Source organism: Eubalaena glacialis, chromosome 20 (assembly GCF_028564815.1).
Source record: "Eubalaena glacialis isolate mEubGla1 chromosome 20, mEubGla1.1.hap2.+ XY, whole genome shotgun sequence".
Lineage (NCBI taxonomy): Eukaryota > Metazoa > Chordata > Mammalia > Artiodactyla > Balaenidae > Eubalaena > Eubalaena glacialis.
This window is the reverse complement of record NC_083735.1, coordinates 28,643,688-28,668,582: the sequence shown is the minus strand read 5'-3', so window position 1 is coordinate 28,668,582 and position 24,895 is coordinate 28,643,688. Positions and strand designations below refer to the sequence as shown.

At 39.6% G+C, this 24,895-nt stretch overlaps 1 protein-coding gene across 2 annotated transcripts in view; it reads right to left on the bottom strand.

The window, feature by feature from the left end:
• Positions 1 to 24,895, bottom strand: part of UNC5D (unc-5 netrin receptor D) — a 600,815-nt gene that overhangs the window by 205,312 nt on the left and 370,608 nt on the right. For both annotated transcript variants that reach the window (XM_061177270.1, XM_061177271.1), the window contains exon 4: positions 10,950 to 11,053. In XM_061177270.1, coding sequence (XP_061033253.1) covers positions 10,950 to 11,053 — 104 coding nt within the window. The remainder of the gene's footprint in view (positions 1 to 10,949; positions 11,054 to 24,895) is intronic.

The window sequence follows — 24,895 nt, the reverse complement described above, 5'->3', positions numbered from 1 at the left end:
TAAAACAGAGATACTGCTATATTTGGCTACCCAAAGATGGTAGCTTTAAGGATCACATGAGTCAATATATATGAAAATCTTTGTAAATTTGAAAGTGATCATTTGAATTTAAGTTTATTATTATGTATACCAAAGAGCGGTTGTGTAAATATTCATCCACTGAGACACAGAGGCTTCCAGACTATTCCCAGAAGCCTAGGCGTTATCTGCTAAGGTGGGAGGTGGGAGGGATGGGGTGGAAAAGGATACTGAAAAGTATCATTTGCATTTCCTATCCTGAAGGGAATTAGCTTGAGGAAATATGACATACGGTCATAGAATTTAAATACAAGAGGTAGGGGGAAAAAAAAAGAAAACAAACAAAAAAAGTGTTCATAGCATTACGCTATAAAAGTGTTTTGGAAGGCGCTTCCCTGGTGGCGCAGTGGTTAAGAATCCGCCTGCCAATGCAGGGGACATGGGTTTGAGCCCTGGTCCGGGAAGATCCCACATGCTGCAGAGCAACTAAGCCCGTGCGCCACAACTACTGAGCCTAAGCTCTAGAGCCCATGAGCCACAACTACTGAGCCCGCGTGCCACAACTACTGAGCCCACGCGCCTAGAGCCCATGCTTTGCAACAAAGAGAAGCCACTGCAATGAGAAGCCCGCGCACCACAACGAAGAGCAGCCCCCGCTTGCTGCAACTAGAGAAACCCCACGCGCAGCAACCAAGACCCAACGCAGGAAGGAAGGAAGGAAAGAAAAGAGGGAGGAAAGAAAGGAGGGAGGGAGAGAGAGAGAGGGGGAGAGGGAGAGAGGGAGAGAGGGAGAGAGAGGGAGAGAAGGAGAGAGGGAGAGGGAGAGGGAGAGGGAGAGGGAGAGGGAGAGGGAGAGGGAGAGGGAGAGGGAGAAAGAGAGAGAGAGAGAAAGAGAGAGAGAGAGAAAGAGAAAAAGAGAAAGAAAGAAAGAGTTTAGGGAATTCCCTGGTGGTCCAGTGGTTAGGACTCTGCACTCTCACTGCCGAGGGCCCAGGTTTAATCCCTGGTCGGGGAATTAAAATCCCATAAATTGTGTGGCATGGCCAAAAAAATAAAATAATATTAGAAATAGAGTTACAGATATAGAAGACAAACTTATGGTTATCAGGGGATAAGGTGGGTGAGGGATAAACTGGGAGACTGGGATTGACATACCTACACTACTATTTATATATAAAATAGATAACTAATAAGGACCTGCTGTATAGCACAGGGAATGCTACTCAATACTCTGTAATGACCTATATGGGAAAAGAATCTGAAAAAGGGTGGATACACGTATATGTATAACTGATTCACTTTGCTGTACACCTGAAACTAACACAACATTGTAAATCAACTATACTCCAATAAAAATAAAAAAATAAGTGTTTAGAAAAAGGGAGAATCTGCTGTCCTTACTTGAGCAGGCTGCACCAATTAAATTAGGTATTTCTGAGAAAGCAAAATGAGTGTCACCTGGGACGGCCAGGGATGAAGTCAGAGATTGGCTGGGTTAGTACAGATCCTCCCAGACTGTGAAAATGACACACAGATGGAGGTTGTCAAGGACCTTCCAAAGAGAAATGGTTACGGGGACACAGAGATAGGACTGTAAATAATACAGCCAGAGAGCAGTGCTTGGAAAGAAAGCTGAGCGTGTGAAGCTGACCTAGAAGAATGTCGAAGAAGAAAGTAAAGAGGAGGCAAGACCAGTAACTACACTACCTTTGTCATCTCATTGTGTGTCTCTACCCTTGGCTTTGAAAAATGTAATTCTATCTTCCATGTTTCACCCCCCCCCCACTCCAGGAATACAGAACAAGAAGAAAAAAGAAAATAAATACGAATCAGGAGCTTTAGATGGCTTCTTTTCTTCCTCAGTAAGGAACCAGAGCTTCTCAGATCAGGATGTGGTAAAAGTCAGTCCATTAATAAGATTTACTTAAGGACCAGTATTAATGATGAGGGTATTTGGGCTGTAGACATTCACTTTTTAAATAACTTATATTAACCTCATTTTCCCATCTCTCTTACGATAGCAAATTTCTTTTTGCAGGAATGTTTTTAGAGAAGTAATTTACGGGCACTTAATTACTAGTATTTAACCAATTCAACATTCTCTTTTCTAAGAGTCCATTAGGTTTCTGTTACAATATTATACATTCCAATCAAATGTCGCTTTCTGCAAAGGTCTTCACTGTCAGTCTCCTCAAAGCAAAGTTTATCTGGACTATTAGACATTCTCTCTCTGCTTTGGCTGCACCAAATTAGATTAATTATTTATACCTGAGGTCTACCGCTTCAGAATTTGGGCATCTCCACATTTCTCCAGTGGATTATTAAGAGTCTCATTTTTTAAATAAAATCCTCATTTCATAGTCTGTTTGCTGGAGGTTAAACATAATAGCCTAATGATTCTTGTATGAAACAGTTCAATGTCATAAGATTCTCTCCTGGGTTTTATGGTGATGGACACATTTGAAACAAACGAACCTTTAAGAATACCCTCCCAGGGAAGAAGGGGAAAGGGCTTCTGACTTGAAAACTGTCTGGCACCAGTCTCGCAGAATTATTAAAACAAGTCAGAGATATTATGCAGATCCTACTGTTTATACATCAGGAATAATGAGAGATACGAAAGGGACCTTAGGGGGATTCTAGCCCTTCTCCTTATTTTATAGATTAAAAAAAAAAAAAAAAAAGAGAGCGAGATCACAGCCCACAAACAGCCTTTAGCTTACAGTAACTTGCTTGGTTCCAATGGCCACTTTCAGGTATTCGTCGAAGGCATCCTTGAAAGAGTAAGACAGGGCACGAGCATGCCATGCTCAGGAGTCTTGATTGCTAGCAACTAACTCTGCCCTGGCTTGTTCAGTCAGGAAAAGACTTTATTAAAGAATATTAGCAGTGCCCAGAACCTCCAGGAGGGCCAAAGAGCCCGACTGGGCTGCCAAGTAGCCAGCAACAACGACCAACCACATCGTAGGGAAAGGGACGGTCACTTGGCAACACCTTCACAGTTCAAAAACCATGACGCTGGCACGGCTCGCAACCATGAGACCTGGGAGAGATGCCAGTTCTTCTGGCTGCCCCTAAGGGCTGGGCATCTCCGCCACCACCATCCTCCTCTCCAGAGAAGGATTTCCGTACAAGTACCACCTCACATTGCTCATTTCTCCATCCCATCTTGGGTGAGAACGCCTGATGAGTGGGCCTCACCACAAAGAAGACTAGAAAATTAGTTTTTCAGCTTTTACCTTAGGGAGGTAAGACTTAAAAGGAAATTGCCTAAACATTAGAAAAGAGGACAAACGTCCACCAAGTCTACCAAGATGAACAGAGCTTCTTTAAAAAACTTTTATTTCCACATGGGCATCCGGAAGGAAAATGATCTTCTTCCCTTAAACTTCCCCCACCCGCAGTAATTTGGCTTCTAACACTTGTGTGATTCTGACACACTTTATAAAACAAAATACATTTTTTCATTCCGCTCCTGGGACCTCCCCTTTTTACACAAGAATGCCAAAGCCCACTTGGTGGCCAGCAGAGAGAAGGGAACCTTCTCCAAGCTCACACTACACTGACTAAGGCTCTTGACTTTTTTTTTAAATTACTTTTTAAAATTGAAGTATAGTTGATTTACAATGTTGTTAATTGCTGTACAGCAAAGTGATTCAGTTATACATATATACACATTCTTTTTTCATATTCTTTTCCATTATGGTTTATCACAGGATATTGAATATAGTTCCCTGTGCCAGTAGGACCTTGTTGTTTATCCATTCTATATATAATAGTTTGCATTTGCTAACCCCAAACTCCCAATCCATTCCTCCCTCACCCCCTCCCCCCGGCAACCACAAGTCTGTTCTCCATGTCTGTGAGTCTGTTTCTGTTTCGTAGATAACTTCATTTGCGTCGTATTTTAGATTCCACATATAAGTGATATCATATGGAATTTGTCTTTCTCCGTCTGACTTACTTCACTTAGTATGATAATCTCATGTTGCTGCAAATGGCATTATTTCATTCTTTTTTATGGCTGAGTAGTATTCCATTGTATATATGTACCACAATTTCTTTATCCATTCACTATGGAAAATAGTATGGAGGTTCCTCAAAAAACTAAAAACCGAGTTGCCATATGATCCAGCAATCTCATCCTGGGCATATATCTGGACAAAACTATAATGCAAAAAAATAACATGCACCCATATATTCATAGCAGCACTATTCACAATAGCCAAGACATGGCCCTTGACCTTCTTGACCTAATTCCAGCACCGTCTTGACTCCTTGATGAGATAAAAAACAAGAAGATTGCCCGGCATGCAGTGGCTCAAGGCTAGAATCTGTCAGTTGCTTGGCTTTGGGCTTTAATTCTCAGACATTGAATTATTTTGAGGAAGCTGTTTACCTTGATATGCGCAGAATTAGCCTTAGACACGAAGCCTTTAGGGCAAGTTTTATTGTCCAGGCAAATATAACCTGTTAAGATTTACAGACTTTATTAACAGCAATAACCATTTTACAACCAACATCAGTAAATCAGGGTTTATTGAGAACTCTACAATTTTAATCTGTGGAAAAGCATTAAAATGTCGGATTTTCATTGGACATAATTTCTAACTTTTATGAAAGATAGATTTTTCCATTTAACTGGGGAGTATAAAAAAGTGCAGTGTGGGATAATGAATTGTTTTGAAAAGAGCAAATTGGTTTTAGCTAAACAACGGTGTCAAACACTAAAAAGCGGCCATCTTTAGTTAGAACTGCCCCAAGGTTAAGGTTAAAAGCAACTGGAGTAACAAATACGTTCTAATACATCTAGTGATAGGATGAGCTCATAGCATTTAGAAAAGTTTGAATTATCATCTGTTCACATTTCAGGTATTTTAGGAAAAGTGTACGACCAATTATTTCATCGAACCTGTGTCTATATGAGTCTGGTGAGAACCTCCGAGTTCCTATACTGTTTTTCAAAAAGTGTTTTTAGTAACAATAATGCCATTCATAAGACTCTTTCATGGGATAAGCAAGGTGAAAAACATTGATAGTCACCAGCTTCTATAAATAACCTTTTATTTCCTCCACGCACAAGATTACAAGAGAGGAAAGCAGGAAACTTTATGGTGCCTTCATTCTCTGATGAGCTTCAAAGGCAAGAACAAAGGGCACAAGCTGGGGAGCCCACGGTGACAAGGGATGGTCTTAGCAGCAACCTTCTTCATGGGGCTCAGAATGTATTAGAAATTGCAAGAGTTTTCAGCTTTAATCTGGATCCCCAACCATAACGGAGCCCTACATCTTCCTCTGAGAATCAAAGGCTCATGATGCTTTAGAAAAGGAGGAAGAAAAGAAGTCACAATAATCTCTACTATTTATTTAGTATTAGAAACTGTGTTAGATGCTTTGCAAATTCTTGGGTTTTCTTCTTCTTTGGTTTGAGCAATCCTACAGGAAAAGTACTGTTCCTATTTTCAGATGAGGACTCAGAGGTTCAGGGTGGCTAGTACTGCTGTAGGTCCTAGAAGTTAGGAAGTGCTAGTCAGTGTCGAACCCCAGTCTGTTCGACTCTGAAGTTCATACTTTTCCCCCATGATGCCAAACTAACAATCCTCAGTTCCCTTTCGACCATTTCCAGACGCCATGGCTGTATCCCAGGAGAGAGACCCCTGTGATACAGACGTCAGTATGTGCTCATCAGAATATATCCAGGGCCCTTCACGACAAGGAGATCTGTCGGGGCCATGGCCAAATGTGGGGAAAATTGTAATGAGAGTAGAGATTACCCTTATCCTCTCCCCTTCATATGCCCCCTTTTCTTCCCCTCCAAGGCACCCTCCCTGTAACTGTAGACATTCAGTACTTCGCATTTCCTAAGACAGCATCCAACCCAGGCTCCTGGTCCTTGGGAGCACAGAGACTCCAGGGCTGCCCTGCTCCAGGCTCCTTATCCTCAGCTCCCAAAGCCTCTATTCTCTCAGTGTTCTGTTCTTAGTTTTATCACCAGATTACCTATTTCAAAGAAAGAAACACAGCATTTATAGCAGATTTAGGATTAGCAAATTAGCTAGAAGAGATTTTAAACAAAAAACTCTATTTCTAAGGGTGGGTGGAATGTCAGGCAGCAGAACAAGCAAATATGCTATCACTGGCCTAGGGGCTCCCAAGCTTCATAAAGGCTTTGGGGGAAACTAACTAAACCCACCATCTCACTAAAAAGAAACACAAACTATCAAAGAACAGAAAGATCTGAGCTTTAAGGTTCAATTGGCTTCTTGGTGATCTGAGAGCTTGGACAAGTTCTGTAAGATGGACGAAAAATACCAATAGCTTTCTAGCAACTCACAGCAGTCTTCTGCAAATTAAATGAAATAACATAGAGAAACTACTAAACACAGTGCCTGGCACACGGAGATACTCCATACATGGTAGCTCTTTCTATTCTTATACAAACTACCTTCTCTGGTCATATAGATGGAGTTAGTTAATTGCCAAGTAAGTTCTACCTTGCAGAAAGAAGACAATCGTATATGTCTTGTGAAAATAAGACTTGCCCCCAAGGTTCCTTTCAATGTGCCAAGTAAGAGACCTCCACCTCCTATGCCACTGCAGGACAAAACCAGCTGGTACATCAGTAGCCCTGCCAGCCACAACTCCTTCTGGTGATGACCCCTTGCGTCCCACAGGAGGTGGGCAGGAAGGGAACCAGTGGTGCAGTGGAGAGAGTGGAACACCGTCTGCTCAGAGAAGGTAACTCTGACGGATGCTATTTCACAGTGACAATTTCACAACTAATCAATTTCCAAGCACAGTTCCCAGTTACCGCCATCCCGAAGAGTCATGACTGTAGGTTCCTCGCACGACTATGAGGTCAGTAAGCACCAAAATACTCTTTGAGACCTGAAGACCCCCCGACAGGCACTGGTAGACATTCTCCACCCTGCGAGACCCCGACTGTGGAAGGTATGAACATTTTCACCTTCCTTCCCTCTCTGTGTCCATCTCTCTCACAGCTTTCTTCTCTGGGTCTGCCTTCCTTTCAACAAAAACACAGATGTTGGTGGTAATAACTAGTGTGTAAGCTATTGCTGAAACTAAAACAGCTGTAAATATTGGTGCACAGATAGAGGTAGTATCCAACTCACAAATAAGTGAAATTTCTAAGTAACTCAAGTGTTTGGAACCCAGATGCTTTCCCGCCTTAAGATGATGCTATAAAAGCTTGTTAGGGCCTCACAACAGCCATTAACCCACAGTGTAGCTGAAACACTCTCTATTTTCATCTATAATACAAAATGTAGAAAACAAAGCTTTCTCCTCCACCTCCCACCTCAGCTCAGAATTTCTGTTTTAAACCATCTTACAGCCACAGCTCCTCCTTGAAATGGCCCTCTATTTACTTTCAGCCAGCCTGGCTCTGAAATTTATTTCTAATGACATCTACATGCCTAAAAATAGGAGTGATATGATGTCAAAAGGGGAATGGGGAGTGGACTGAGTTCAAGAGTGGCCCCCTTCCAAATTTCATGTCCACATGTAAACTGTGCACGTGACCTTATTTGGAAAAGGGTGTACTGTGACCCAGAACATTAACACGAGGCCTTACTGGGTTGAGGTCGGCCCTAATCCAGTAATTCATGTTCTTATAAGAGAAGGAAAATTCAGACACATGGAGATACAGAGACAAGAATACCATGTGAACTGTCTGTAGTAATGTGTCTACTAACCAAGGACACCAAGGATTGCCAGAAACCACCAGAAGCTAAGAGAGAAGCTCATTTTCTAGAGCCCCCAGGAAAACTAACCCTGCCTGCACCCTGATTTCAGACTTCTGGACTCCAGAACTGTGAGAGAAGCCACTTTTATTGTTTTAAGCTACCCAGTAAGTAGTAATTTGACACAGCAATCCTAGGAAACTAATACAGGAAGTATATACCTACAGTGTGGAAATCCGGCAGGAGGGTAGGTACCAGAAAAGAAAATATACTTTCTTACTGACATGTCTGTATTTATTGTGTTCCCTCCTCCACTGTTCAACAACTCTTCCAAATGTTTTCACTGACATCAGTGTGTGTGGCTATTGGAAGTTTTTCACATCCTGTTCTGCTCCCGTGGTTACAGCTGAAAAGCATATCAGAAGCAAATAAAGATGGAAAATGAATTGAGCCAATAGGCACGACTCATTTGCCTTCAAGAACAGGGTGCTGGGGCAAGAAACCTTCGGAGGGATGTCCAAAGAGCTGCTTCAACTTCAACCCAAGTTCAGCTTTTCCCAAGTAGGTGAACAGCTAGGAAGGCTGCTTACTTCCTAGAGGCTAACCCCTTTCCCCGCAGGACTCCTCCCTCCCAACCATGGCCCCAAAGAGCCGCAGAGTCCTTATAATTCCTAAATCCTTGCAGTCTCTGGGAAGATGCTTCAATGCATGTGTGTGGGTGTGCATGCATGTGTACACACTCATGCATGCATTTACACACCAAGGTGTATTTTCCCCTTTGGTTATTATTCTATATACTTTTCCAGACTGCACATTCTCTACCCTTCTCTCCTTTGTTCTTTGTTTCTACTTATGTCTTCAAAGACCGAGTGAAGAAGGTCTTACCCATTTTCTAGTACCCAGAATAGGAGAAAAACAAAAAAAACAAGAGCCTAGTGGATTTCAGTTTTGTCTGGGGCTAGTCCTGGTACAAGCTCAAATATTCAGGAATAGAGGCAGGAAACAATTTTTCATTCATATTCAACAGATAGTTATTGAACACCTGGATATGAAAAGCACTGTTTTATGTTCTGGGGATACAGTGATAAAAAACGAACAAAATTCCCCTCGTGGAGCATAAGTTCTAATAGACAGAAAATAAGCCAAATAAATATAGTATGTTTGTGCTAAGAGCTGAGTTAATATAAAGCAGAGAAAGGGGCTTGAAAGTATACATATAGGGTAGGGAAGTGACATTTTCATCAGAGTGCCCCAAGCAGGCCTCACTGAGCAGGTGATACCTAAGCAAGCCCTGAAGGAAGGGATGAATCGATGTAATAACCGGGGAAGAGTGTTCTAGCAGAGGGGCCAGCATGTGCAAAGGCCCTGGGGCAGTTGCATGGCTGGTGCAGCTGAGGAAGAGTGAGGAGGCCAGTGTGGCTATAGCAGGGTCAGAAGCTAAGGAGCAGAAGATGAGGTCAAGGCAAAAGCAGGCTAGGTTATTGTGGACCACATAAGGTGCCAAAATAAAATAGACTTTTACTCTGAGTGCTCTGGGGACGTTTTGGAAGACCGAACAGTTATGGCTTAAATAGGTGCAAGACCTTTGGTGGGTCATTGGTCTGAGCATCAGTTTTCTTGCCTCTAAAATGCAAAGGCTGTGCCAGGGAAATATCTAAGTTCTCCTCCAGTTGTAAAAATTAATTTCTAGACGTCCAGAGAAATGTTCGGTTCCCACAGGACAGCTAATAAAACCATGACCTTCCTTCCATCTTCACTCCTCTCCGATGCTGGCAAAAGTGACAGAGTGACCCAGCCCAGGCCTGGAAGGAAGCCTGGTTATGAGAGACGGTGGTGGCTATAGCAAACTGCTGATACCCAAGTCAGACTCCCAGGAGCACATGGGGCATCCTCAACAAGATTGACGTTCACCTGGGCACTAACGCCCTGCTGCCTGCCCCCCCGCCCGGGAATCCAGGGCACACTCTCTACAGAACAAGGCGGGGGCCAAAGTAGATCAAATATCTGTTTGTTTCACACTAAATATTGGGTTGGCCAAAAATTTCGTTCGGGATTTTCATAAGATGTTACGGAAAAACCCAAACGAACTTTTTGGCCAACCCAATACAAATCTAAAAATAAGCATTTTCCTTTCTCATCATTTCACATCATGCATGGAATGTTCACTTTAATTTTCAAGTCCGTTTACTTCATTTCGGGGAAGCATTTGAGCTTTGAATAGTGTCTACCCTGCAGGCTTCCCGTCTAGATTGGCAAGTGTGTATGTTTTTTCATTCCCCTTGATACTTTCCACTCTTTTGTCCTTCCAAATGCAAGATCCCATAGCAGTGTTTGCTAAAAGGCGAGGCAAAGGATCCTTTTTTTTTGTTTTTTGTTTTTTAAATATCTCTACTTCTCAGTGACTAAACCACCACGGCTCTTAGGCCAGTTTCCTAGCTTCCCAGAGAGAAGCCACAGCTGGCCTATCTACTGCTTGACTCAGGCCTACATTTATAAACACAGGATTCTACCAAGCATTCTTTATACTTCTGAGTACCCCCGCACAATACTGCCTTAATAACCATATTACTAGTCCAACAGAACCTCTTTTAATAGTGACTGAAAGGACATCATCTCTACTACCACAATGTGTTATTACTGATAATTATATTCTAACCATATGATAGAAGTTTCTAGAAAACAAGCAAGGAGCAAAAACCACAGTGACTCTGGATTCCTGCTGCCTCACTGTGAACAATGGATAACTGATCAGAGACCTGTGACTTCAACACTTCTTGTATCCCTCATGCCAGCACAGCACCTAAAACACAACAAATACTCCTGGAATGTTTGTCCCGTAAGCAAATAAAGGATGAGTAAGTGCAGACACCCATGAAACTTGGCACTAGGGCCTGACCTTCTTCTCTCTGCACTTTTTCACGTGAATTTGCCTGTTAGATTGATCCAGAAGCCAAGGTCAGATGGAGGACACAGAAGATGCTGTCTGTACCACTGAGGTCCCCAAAAGCACAGGCACAGAACAAATCCTACCCGGGCTGCCTAGCAAGAGCTTGTGTCAACAAGAAATTAGAGGAGAGACAATTTCCTCTTCCAACTTATTTCCATCAGTCTCTTCACCATCTTTAGCAGTTGGGGCCAGGCAGCAACAAGGCCATACCCAGGCTGGCTTTCATCACCTGTAGCACACAGGACTCGGGCCCTCCCTCTTGGGAACAGGCCTGATCTTACCTCCGCAGCAGGAACTCCCTCAGGCGGGCGGCAGTGCAGCACGATCATGCCTTCGATGGGAACCTCCCTTCCCTGCGGGTCTTGCTCGAAGTTTTTCCGTAAATCTGCAAAGAACGTGAAAGATATGACACTTTGCTCTGGGGCCAGTAGGATCCACATTTGCTCCAAAGATTATAAAATAGTGAGCTGAACGTCACAACCTAGATACACACACAAGTCACTGGTTTCAGGAGTTCCTAAATATTCACAAGCATTTTTGTTAAGAAAGAAATCTTAACAAAACTGTCCCTAACGTTCTATATTGAGGTGAAGGATAAAAGATTTCCTGGAGGGAGCAGGAAAAAAAAAACAAACCTCATTATTTCATGAGTCTGTGCCAGCATTACCTACTTAGTACCTGATAAAGCACTTGGCTTAATAAATTGCCATCCACAGCTATTATGCAGTTGAGATGCACGTGATTTTTTTTTTTTTATTAACTAAAGAATGCATTATTAACCTGTAACCTCTGCCATTCCCTTAACCCTCTAGGGAGCTCTAGAAGATGGTAACAGAGTGAGATTACCTATTAGTCTTTTATTTGTAACCAGGGAGAAGAGGCAACATTCAACCACAACAAAATCTATAACCTATCCAACCAAACATATAATTAAAAAATACAACGCTCTCCAGTCCAACGGCAATGCTGGGTATCCACGTAGTGCGTTTCATGGAAGGCTCCAGGCTCTCTGCAAACAAGCTGCACTATTAACCTTTTACACGTGGAAGGGTGACACTTGGAGAGGTTAATTGGCTTGCCAGTGGTCACGGAGAGCATTAGTGCCAGTGATGGGGAAAAATTCACCAAGTGTCTAGATATCAGCATCTGACTGCTCACCAGCAAAGCTTTCTCAGGGAAAAGGATACAGGGACAGTTCGAAAGAGAGAAAGAACATCATTTGCACAGCTTTCCACTTAAGCATATGCTTCATTAACAAGAGTGGGAGTTGGCCTTTGCTTCTTTTTGAGGTGTCATAACAACACTTCGATAATTTTACAGCACGAGCTTAATTCCCACTGGCACTTGAAGGCCTGGGATTGGTGGAGCGAAGACAGTTTTACAAGTCTTTCGAAGGTTTCCCCCTCCCTCCCGGACAATGTATTTTTCTTCAATCGAGGATCTCAAATTACAGGCTGTAGATTTATTGATTTAATTTTCTTTACTGCTTACAATAACATGAAATATGTTCTCTGTAAAGAGCAGAGCTTCAGAATCAGTTACATCTTTATAAATTGTATAAATACATTAAACTTGCTTTTAGCAAGTCAGAAACACGCCATGAATAAAAAGAACAGCAATCCATGTATTCACTTTCTTCGGAATTTTACTATTAATGTTTTCCCTCCCAGAGGCAACTGACGTCTTCTGTCAGTAGTGCTGTCTATTCGGAGATCTTCGGGAGTGTATTTGAAGCAAAGGATCTTGCAAGGACCCACACTGTAGGCAGGTGGCAGGATCCATTTTCCCATTTCTCTGCTGTCCCCCAAATTGTAAAGCCAAGCTTCCTTCTACTGGAGACCTGTAAATTGCCACAGCCTTTACGATTCAGAATTTCTGACTCCAAGTGTGAGGAAGCTCACATAACTGATGACAAAACTACAAGTGATGAAAATGTGAGTAACCCCCAGAATGAAAACTTTCACATTTCCTGCAAAATGTGACCACAAATTCTCCTTTGCTCTCCCCCAAGGGATCCTTGAGTCAGAAATCCCCTTTCTGTATGACTAATATACTCATCAGGACTATAGTAACCCCCCCTTTATCCACGGAGGATACATTCCAAGAACCCCAGTGGATGCCTGAAACCACAGATAGTACCAAATCCTATATATACTGTTTATTCCTATGCATACATACCTATGATAAAGTTCAATTTATAAATTAGGCACAGTAAGAGATCAACAGTACTAATAATAAAATAGAACAACTAAAACAATATACTGTAATAAAAGTTATGTGAATGTAATCTCTCTCTCAAAATATCTTATTGTACAAATTTAATGCTTTTCCACCTTAACTAAGTACTCATCATATATTCTGGCCATTATGGGGTATGATGGCAAAACTAACATGAATTTCTTTTTCCCTCTCACAATTTCACGGATAGAAGATTTGTGCTTACTATAGATCTTAGCAACCTCAGCATACAATTTTTTCTTTCCTTATTAATGTCAAGAACTTTCACTTTTTCACTTAAAGAAAGCACTTTCCAGCACCTGTTTGACATATATGAATTTCCAGCATCACCACCCTTGCACTTTGGGGCCATTATCAATTAAAAGAAGGGTTACTTAAACTCAAGTACTGTGATACCAGAACAGTTGATGTGATAACCGAGATGGTTACTAAGAGATTAATGGGCGGTTTACTCTGGACAAAGGGATGATTCACGTCCTGGGCAGGATGTAGTTGGATGGCATGAGATTTCATCATGCTTCTCAGAATGGCATGTGACTTAAAACTTATGAATTATTTCTGGTATTTTCCGTTTAATATTTTCAGAGTAAGGTTGACCATGGGTAACTGAAACCACAGATAAGGGGGATGACTCTATATTGAAATGAATCTATTGTAGAGTGTGAGTGACTCTTACATGACACATCAGTTTGTTAATGGAAAGAAAGGGTTGTGTTTTTGTGGTTAATTTTGTTTGGTTTGTTTGCCATGTTTTTCTTTTCTTTGATTGCTTTGTTTTCTAAAGGAAGTCTTACCCAGTGCTGCTACATGATGATTGCAGTTTTGACAACACCAAATAATCTGCATTCAACCAAATGAAGCACGGAAAATGAAGAGCGTGAATTTCTATTTTGTCTTATACTATTTCTATTTTATCTTCTGTTTCCTTTCTTTGCTCACTAGAAATGGAAAAGGTAACAAAATGTATAGTTTTCGGGTACTTCCTCACTCCCCTACGGTAACTACATTGGCTGATGAAAAACTAGAGTGAAGTCGTTTTTCCTCCCCATTCCCACCTGCTCAATGAACTAGCTAAGCAAATATGTATATAAAGAAGGAAAACCCTGTACTGACACTGGGATGTAGGAAAGGGTATAGTCTATAAACAAGAAGCTTTGAGAAATTTCTAGTAGATCTCATACAGCCAGGATCAGATTGAAGAAAGGACCCACACAACTTCTTGATCTTCCCAACTGACATTTGCAATCACCATTGAAGGGTTCCAACAAGAAGTATATGGACACTTCTAAATGTGGAGATACAAAGATTAAAGATTAAAGGCAGTAGAGTAGGGGGTCAGGCAACAACTGGGGTGTCATATATATGGATCCAACTCATCATAGGCAGCCCACCACACACTAGATATCACACCAAATGAGAAACCCAAGTGACACTGAGTCCTGGCCTGTGCCTAATACTAGTGGCAGGAACACTGGCATTTTTGATTCCCAAGGAGGGCAAATACACCAAATTCCAGAAAGCTACTGAAAATAGTAAAAAATTATGGAAATAAATTCTTAGACATAGAAGGAAATGCTTTCCACTCTACCTATGAGTCTCACGATAGGCTACCCAACCTAATTAGTTTCTCTTTTTTTTTTTGGCCACGCCGCACAACTTGCAGGATCTTAGTTCCCTGACCAGGGATTGAACCCGGGCCCCTGGCACTGGAAGTGCAGAGTCCTAACCACCAGACCACCAGGGAATTCCCAACCTAATTAGTTTCTGAATTGGCAAACTAGATACTTTTATCACCTATGTTAGTTCCAAGGCTTGAAAGATTCAGATAGGAACCTGTGTAACTTATAATAGTAAAACACCCCCGGCCATATAAAAAGAATTATGCTACAAATGAAGGAGACAAACCATAGAACTGAAATTAAATGGCTTCCTCTAAGACTGGAAACAAGAGGCATTTTTAGATAACTTCTAATTTAAGTTCTTTAAAATCAAAAGGAAATAGTAACTGAGAATCTAGAGTAGGGATTTATAAATAGGATAACATCTGAGATCAAGAAAACTGCCACTATGCAGGAAGAAAAAAACAACATAACTGCTGAATTAGAAATATATATATATATATATATATATATCATGGAGATGGTAGACAGCATACTGAAGACTGCTGAAAACTGAACTAGTGAAACAGAAGACAGAATTATCAGTCAGGATCCAGGCAGGAAAACAGAAAGCACACCAGATGTTTTAACAGAAAATATTAATGTAAAAATTGAAGGACTAAAAAGGCAAAAGGGGGAACTGCCAGGAACTGGTCCCACCCTAAGGATGGGGAATGGGGGAATGAAGGGAAGAGGCTGGGGTTATAGAACTTTGAAGCTTAGAGATGGCTCAGTTCTCCAAGGAGAGGGCACTGGGTTTCGGTGCTGGCACCTCAGGAACCTGGAAGACGGACGCAAGGCGTCAAGACCTACCTAGACCTCTGAAGAAAGACTGTCCACCAGACTGGCGCTGGCATCTCTTGGGGGAAGGGGATGGAGGGAGAGCATAATAAAGCTGGATCTGGAAGTACTTAAAAAAAATAAGTGCGAAACAAGAAGAAGCTGCCACTTCTAAGATAAAGAAACTCTGCTGGGATGATGGTGACAAAGACAGAAAATGAACAGAAAGAAGTACCCTTCTTCCCTATTTCACTGTCCAGTCTCCTGTGGCACCCCCTACTGGTGGAACCTTACAGGGAGCCGGGATCTGGCAAGGAAGTCCCAGCCTTAGCTTCACAAATTTACAAACCAGTGGTTTTAGAGATAGAAGGCAATGGCTTAGCATCCAGCAAAACCCAGTTTAAGAAATGTCCTCTAGTAGGGCTCTAATAATTGCTTACTCCATATCTGTTTTCCTCACTAGATCATCAGTTCAGTGAATGTGGGCTTTATGTCTGAGATGTTCACCCTTATAGTCCCAGTGCCTACTAACCAGCTGATACAGGGAAGGTTCTTAATAAATACAAGTTGAATAAATGAGCTAAGAGGAAAATGATAAAATGATAATGAATTACCAGAAAAAAAGATGAAATAAATAACAAAAGATAATGTTGAGATAGAGAAATATGATTTAAATATCATTGGAAATTTAGAAGGAGACAACAAGCTCAAAGAAAATAAATGATAATTAATTTAAGAAAGCTAACAATGTCTTCTCCAAGCTGGAAAACAAACCAACTTCAGTTTACAAAAGAGCTCATTGCATACAAGCAAAATAATTTTGAAAAGAAAAAAAAGTTCCTAGATATAGTTGAAAGTTTGAATTAACAAAATTTTTAAAAATTGTAAAAATAATTTTACAAGTATCTTACAGTAAATAAACAGAAGTAACTAAAAATTTCACAGATTGAAAGAATTAATATTGTTAAAATGTCCATATTATCCAAAGCCAATTCAATGCAATCCCTATCAGAATCCCAATGTCATTTTCACAGAAACAGAACAAAAATCCTAAACTTAGCATGGAACCACAAAAGACCCTGAAGAGCCAAAACAATCCTGAAAAAGAACAAAGCAGGAGGCACTGCATTTCCTGATTTCACACTATACTACAAAGCAGTAGTAATCAAAACAGTATGGTATAGGTATAAAAACAGACAAATAGATCAATGAAACAGAATCGAGAACCCAGAAATAAAACCTCATATGTATGGTTCAATATTTGACAAGGGATACAAGTATACCAAACGGGGAAAGGATGGTCTCTTCAATAGTGGTGCTGGACAAACTGGATATATGCACATGTGAAAGAATGAAATGTGAAAGAGAAGAACTCTTCCCTTACACCACACAGAAAAGTTAACTTGAAATGGATCAAAGACTTAAATATAAAGTCTGAAACTGTGAAACTCCTAGAGGAAAACAAAGGAAAAAAAAGAAGCTTCTTGACAATAATTTTTTCGGATATAACACCAAAAGCACAAGCAACAAAAGAAAAAAATAAACAAGTAAGACTATAACAAATTAAAAAGTTTCTGTGCAGCAAAAGAAATGATCAACAAAGTGAATGCCAACCTAAGGAATGGGAGAAAATATTTTGAAACCATTTATATGATAAGGTGTTACTATACAAAATATATAAGGAACTCATTCAACTCAGTAGCAAAAAAAATCAAATAATCCAATTTTAAAAATGGGCAAAGGACTTGAATAGACATTTTTCCAAAGAAGATATACAAATGGCCAATAGGTACATGAGAAGGTGTTCAACATCACTAATCATCAGAGAAATGCAAAAATCAAATCCACAGTGAGATATCACCTCACTCCTGTTAGAATGGCCAATATCAAAAGGATAAGAGTTAAGTTTTGATGAGGATGTAGAGAAAAGGGAACTCTTGTGCACTGTTGGTGGGAATGTAAATTGGTGCAGCCACTATGGAAAGCAGTATGGAAGTTCCTAAAATTAAAAAAAAAAATAACAACCATATCATATGATCCAGCAATCCCATTCCTGCATATATATCCAAAGGAAACAAAATCACTATCTAGAAGAGATATCTACACCCCCATGTTCATTGCAGCATTACTTACAATGATATGGAAACGACCTAAGTGTCCACAGATGGATGAACAGATGAATAAAATATGATACACACATGCACACACACACGCTAAGTGAAATAAATCAGATAAAGACAAATACTGCATGACCTCACATAGATGAAGCATATAATGTATGATTCCACATATGTGAAATCTAAAAAAGCTCAACTCAAAGAAACAAGGAGTAGATTGTTGGTTGCCAGGGGTTGAGGGGTGAGGGAAATGGAAGATGGTGGTTAAAGGATAAAACTTCAAGTCATAAGATGAATAAGTTCTGGGGACCTAACATACAGCACAGTGGATATAGTTAACAGTACTGTATTGTATATGTGAAATTTATTGAGAGTAAATTTTAAATGTTCTCACTACTATACATATAAAACTGTGTGAGGTGATGGATATTGTTAATTAACATTAGTGTGGTCCTCATTCCTCAATATAAATATATATCAAATCATCACATTGTGCTCCTTAAAGTTACACAATGGTATTTGTCAAATATATCTTCTCTGTAAAGCTCGATGAATAAATAAAATTTGGAATAAAGAAAGAACTGACAATGAAACAAAAAGCAGGCTACAACTGAAACTTTTCCCTGTATTAGCAAATACCAGAGTATAATTATGTAACCAAATCTATGTTTTTGTTTTTTAGCGAAAAAGCATGGGTACTAATTTTCCATTCCCAAATAAGTTATTATTCATGAGCAAACTAATAACAATATAGTCTCAGACATGATAATTTCAAGAGATTGTAGGCAGCCATATATCCTTTCTGAAAACATTACCTTTTTATATAAACTAATGAGAAGACAAAGTAATGAATTAAGTATTTGAGTTATGATTTAAAAAGAAAATCTGGCGGTGGACAATAAAAACCACTTAAAATTTTCAAATCCACTAGAAGGCTGTTTCGTCTACACTGAAAATCTGTTGTTTGGCACAGCCTCCCTCATTAATGATCTCAGCTAGATCTTCTGGATAACCTGCTGCAGCTTCTACCTCAGCACTTGCTGCTTCACCTATGTTATGAAAATGCCCTTCTTTCCTTATACCTCATGAATGAACCTCTGCTACTTCAAACTTTTCTTCTGCAGCTTCCTTGCCTCTCTCAGCCTTCACAGAATTGAAAAGAGGTAGGGTCTTGCTCTGGATTAGGCTTAGATTTAAGGGAATGTTACGTCTGGTTTGATCTTCTATCCGCACCATTCGAACTTTCTCCACATCAGTCATAAGGCTGTTTTGCTTCTTATCATTTGTGTTTTCATTGAAGTAGCAGTTTTAATTTCCTTCCAGAACTTTTCCTTTGCATTCATGACTTGGCTAACTGTTTAATGCAAAAGGCCTAGCTTTTGGCTTATCTCAGCTTTCAGCATGCCTTCCTCACTAAGCTTAATCATTTCTAGCTTTTGATTTAAAGTGAAATATGTGCAACTCTTCCTTTCACGTGAACACTTAGAGGCCATTGTAGGGTTTTTAATTGGCCTAATTTCAATATCATTGTGTCTCAGGGAATAGGGAGACTCGAGGAGAGGAAGAGAGATGGGGGAACAGCTGGTTGGTGGAGCAAAATTTACTGATTAAGTTCACCATTTTACATGGGCGTGCTTCATGGCACCCCAAAACAATTACAATAGTGACATCAAAGATCACTACACAGATTACCATAATGAATATAATGAAAAAGTTTGAAATACTGTGAGAATTTCCAAAATGTGACACAGAGACACAAAGTGAAAAAATGCTGCTGGAAAAATGACACTGATAGACTTGCTCAACACAGGGTTGCCAGAGACCTTCAATTTGTAAAAAACGCAGTATCCGCAATAAAGCGAACCACAATAAAACGAGGTATGCCTGTATTTGTTTGAATTCTTGGTCTGCCACTTATTAGCACCTTGACTTGATAAGAATCTTTCTCTCTCTGTACCTCATTTACTGTTTCAATAGGGCTTTTACTGGCTTAAAAAAATTTTTTTTGCATATAGAGGCTCTCTTGTTTCTTGTAAGTCTCTGCAAAATGCTTGCCTAGCTACCTTTCTTTCCATAAGTTATCACATCATATAAGGACACTCTTTTATTAGACTTGGTCTTCTATTCATATATATTGAGAGGGTGGAATATAAATAGATTTCCACCTTCCGATCTCACTTATGCTCACATGGTCTATGGAAAGAAGAAAAATAATAATTTCACATTATTTTGTATAAGGGAACTGAACCAAACTGCATACATACACATCAAGATTGAAGATTTAAAAATTTTTAAATAGCAACTGGTATGGGATTACTATACATATGTCATAGGAAAAGCCCTAAAGAGAAATCACTCAACATTTCAAAGATTTGCTACTGTATGAATATGGGTATATTCAGTATCTTCTGCATCTGTTTCTGCATTTTCTAAAATTTTCTGTGATGAATGTGGATGACTTTTATAGCCACAAAAAATAATGTCCAAAAAAAACCCACTTTTCCTACAAGTTGTCAAGATTCTCTAAACTAGACCAAACTGAATCAGAAGCCAGGGAAGAAGTACATTTTGTTTCATTTTATTATACCAAGTTTCACTCCTACGATGTCTATTAAAGGAAGCAAGAAGAACTATATTTTTCAATCTTTAGTAAGTGCTAAGATAGTCTTCTTTGATTTTACGTATGGGAAATCTCTGCACATGAGAAAAAAATCTTTCATCTGTTTTGTTCATTGCCTTTCCTCTAGTACCCGGAAGGGTATACAGTAGTCACTTAATAAATATTCGTTGAAGGAATGAATAAATCAGTGAGTTTCCATTTCAGCTCATCTGAACGATTATTATAAACTAATATACAACTAAGTCTCCAGTAGTTAAAATGACTAGGAGAAGCAAAAACACCAACAGATAAATGTACTACAGTGATGTTAAAGTAACACTGATTCATTCTCATCTTCATTGCTAGTATGAATGATACTAACAATCATCAACACTGACCGATTTGGAGCATGACCCTGTTTGCTTCTGCACCCACTTCACCCCGTCCCCCTGCTCAGTTCCACAGCAGAATGCCAACGAGGCACACGATGACTAGAAACAAAGCAGACGGGAAGAGGAGGGGAAGGTGATGAAGCCAGGTATTTGGCTAACCTGTAAATCATATAATCAGCAACAAGATCAACCAGAAGCAGCAGTACCTGCCAATAAGTAGTCCATCTGGGGCGGGGCCATGGGAAGCGGCAGCCTCCCTTTCCTCACCCTATTCCCTATTTGGCCTTTTTCTCATTTTCCTTTCATGCAACTATGTTAGAAAAGTCATTGTAGCACAAGAAAATCAATAAAAATTCAATTCCAAATAACAGTTCTTTGCAGCTCAGAAACACCAGGGAGTTATCGGCTCACTCAATGTTCTGGCAGTTAATGCAATGAAATAAAAATAATTTACTCATTCAAACCAAATCAGCCAGTGAAAAATCATAGTCATTTTTTTTAAATAGTCATAGTCATTTGTTAAGATTGCAGGAGGATGGTACAACGTACCACTAGTGCTGAAATACACTGGTATTCAAATCAGGGTCAAATCTTTCCCAGCCATATATAACTAAAGGAACAACAGACCCCATTTGTCATACATAAAAGGAATTTGTAACTCAGCCAAATACAGATCATTTGTTGTAATAAAAGCGCTGGTTCAAATGCAGAACAGCTGGATGCCAACAAAATGAAAGTCAAGGCTTGGTGCCCCCATCTGGTTCTGCCTAAATCCTCCAGCCCTGGATGGTTACAACCTGAGGACTCAGCTCCTAACTTTAGTTCCCAAAGGAAGCATATAAAAGGCTTTCTGTCAGGTCAGTGCTTTCCTTGGTGATAATCTCCTCGTCTTTGGTGCATTTACCAATGCTTCTCTTGCCAGCCTGGCTTAAAACCTCTGCCTCGCTTACGTCTATGAATTCTGCCCATTGCTTGACCCACTAATCCCTGTTGATGCCAGGATGCCCCTAGCTGTCACTTCATGGGTTTGCTATGGATCGTCTAGTGCTGATGTTGCTGTCTCTTTGAAGGAATAAAGGACAATTCCACATGTAGATTTTTTTCCTTCTGGATTAGGAGAATCCCAGTTTTGTTTTTTTTTTTTAATTTTATTTTATACAGCAAATTCTTACAAGTTATCTACTTTATACATATTAGTGTATACATGTCAATCCCAATCTCCCAATTCATCCCACCACCACCCGCTTCCCACCATATTCTCCTCTTGGTGTCCATACATTTGTTCTCTACATCTGTGTCTCCATTTCTCCCTTGTAAACTGGTTCATCTGTACCATTTTTCTAAATTCCACATATATGCGTTAATATACAATACTTGTTTTTCTTTCTGACTTACTTCATTCTGTATGACACTCTCTAGGCCATCCACATCTCTACAAAGGACCCAATTCTGTTCCTTTTTATAGCTAAGTAATATTCCATTGTATACATGTACCACATCTTCTTTATCTATTAGTCTATCGATGGGCATTTAGGGTGTTTCCATGACCTGGCTACTGTAAATAGTGCTGCAATGAACACTGGGGTGCATGTGTCTTTTTGAATTATGGTTTTCTCTGGGTATATGCCCAGTAGTGGTATTGCTGGTTCATAGGGTAATTCTAATTTTAGTTTTTTAAGGAACCTCCATACTGTTCTCCATAGTGGCTGTATCAATTTACATTCCCACCTACAGTGCAAGAGGGTTCCCTTTTCTCTACACCCTCTCCAGCATTTGTAGATTTTCTGATGATGCCCATTCTAACTGGTGTGAGGTGATACTTCACTGTAGTTTTGATTTGCATTTCTCTAATGATTAGTGATGTTGAGCAACCTTTCATGTGTTTGTTGGCAATCTGTATATCTTCTTTGGAGAAATGTCTATTTAGGTCTTCTGCCCACTTTTGGATTGGGTTGTTTCCTTTTTTGATATTGAGCTGCATGAGCTGCTTGTATATTTTCTAGATTAGTCCTTTGTCAGTTGCTTTGTTTGCAAATATTTTCTCCCATTCTGAGGGTTATCATTTCATCTTGTTTATGGTTTCCTTTGCTGTGCAAAAGTTTTTTAAGTTTCATTAGGTCCCATTTGTTTATTTTTGTTTTTATTCTCATTTCTCTAGTAGATGAGTCAAAAAGGATCTTGCTGTGATTTATGTCAGAGAGTGTTCTGCCTATGTTTTCCTCTAAGAGTTTTATACTCTCTCTCCTTATATTTAGGTCTTTAATCCATTTTGAGTTTATTTTTGTGTATGGTGTTAGGGAGTGTTCTAATTTCATTTTTTACATGTAGCTGTCCAGTTTTCCCAGCACCACTTATTGAAGAGACTGTCTTTTCTCCATTGTATATCCTTGCCTCCTTTGTCATAGATTAGTTGACCATAGGTGCATGGGTTTATCTCTGGGCTTCCTATCCTGTTCCATTGATCTATATTTCTGTTTTTGTGCCAGTACCATACTGCCTTGATTACTGTAGCTTTGCTGTATAATTTGAAGTCAAGGAGTCTGATTCCTCCAGCTACGTTTTTTCCCTCAAAAATGCTTTGGCTGTTCTGGGTCTTTTGTGTCTCCATACAAATTTTAAGATTTTTTGTTCTAGTTCTGTAAAAAATGCCAGTGGTAATTTGATAGGGACTGCATTGAATCTATAGATTGCTTTGGGGAATATAGTCATTTTCACAATATTGATTCTTCCAATCCAAGAACATGGTATCTCTCTCCATCTGTTTGTGTCATCTTTGATTTCTTTCATCAGTGTCTTATAGTTTTCTGAGTACAGGGCTTTTACCTCCTTAGATAGGTTTATTCCTAGGTATTGTATTCTTTTTGTTGCAACGGTGAATGGGATTGTTTCCTTAATTTCTCTTTCTGATCTTTCGTTGTTAGTGTATAGGAATGCAAGAGATTTCTGTGCATTAATTTTGTATCCTGCAACTTTACCAAATTCATTGATTAGCTCTACTAGTTTTCTGGTGACATCTTTAGGATTATCTATGTATAGTATCATGTCATCTCCAGTGACAGTTTTACTTCTTTTCCAATTTGTATTCCTTCTTCCTTGATTGCTGTGGCTAGGGCTTCCAAAATTATGTTGAATAATAGTGGCAAGAGTGGACATCCTTGTCTTGTTCCGATCTTAGAGGAAATGCTTTCAGTTTTTCACCATTGAGAATGATGTTTGCTGTGGGTTTGTCGTAAATGGCCTTTATTATGTTGAGGTAGGTTCCCTCTATGCCCACTTTCTATAGGAGTTTTTATCATAAATGGGTGTTGAATTTTGTCAAAAGCTTTTTCTGCATCTATTGAGGTGATCATATGGTTTTTATTCTTCAATTTGTTAATATGGTGTATCACATTGATTGATTTATATATATTGAAGAATCTTTGCAGCCCTGGGATAAACCCCACTTGATCATGGTGTATGATCCTTTTGATCTGTTGTTGGATTCTGTTTGCTAGTATTTTGTTGAGGATTCTTGCGTGTATATTTATCAGTGATATTGGTCTGTAATTTTCTTTTTTTGTAGTATCTTTGTCTGGTTTTGGTATCAGGGTGATGGTGGCCTCATAGAATGAGTTTGGGAGTGTTTCCTGCTCTGCAATTTTTTGGAAAGTTTGAGAAGGATGGGTGTTAGCTCTTCTCTATAATTTTGATAGAATTCACCTGTGAAGCCAACTGGTCCTGGACTTTCGCTTCTTGGAAGATTTTTAATCACAGTTTCAATTTCATTACTTGTGATTGGTCTGTTCACATTTTCTATTTCTTCCTGCTTCAGTCTTGGAAGGTTATACCTTTCTAAGAATTTGTCCATTTCTTCCAGGTTGTCCATTTTATTGGCATAGAGTTGCTTATAGTAGTCTCTAACAGTGCTTTGTACTTCTGCAGTGTCCATTGTAACTTCTCCTTTTTCATTTCTAACTCTATTGATTTGAGGCCTCTCCCTCTTTTTCTTCATGAGTCTGGCTAAACGTTTATCAATTTTGTTTATCTTCTCAAAGAACCAGCTTTTAGTTTTATTGATCTTTGCTACTGTTTTCTTTGTTTCTATTTCATTTATTTCTGCTCTGATCTTTATGATTTCTTTCCTTCTACTAACTTTGGGTTTTGTTTGTTCTTCTTTCTCTAGTTCCTTTAGGTGTAAGGTTAGATTGTTTGAGATTTTTCTTGTTTCTTGAGGTAGGCTTGTACTGCTATAAACTTCCCTTTTAGAACTGCTTTTGCTGCATCCCATAGGTTTTGGATCGTCATGTTTTCTTTGTCATTTGTCTCTAGGGATTTCTTTATTTCCTCTTTGATTTATTCAGTGATCTCTTGGTTATTTAGTAACATATTGTTTAGCCTCCATGTGTTTGTGTTTCTTACATTATTTTCCCTGTAATTGATTTCTAATCTCATAGCATTGTGATC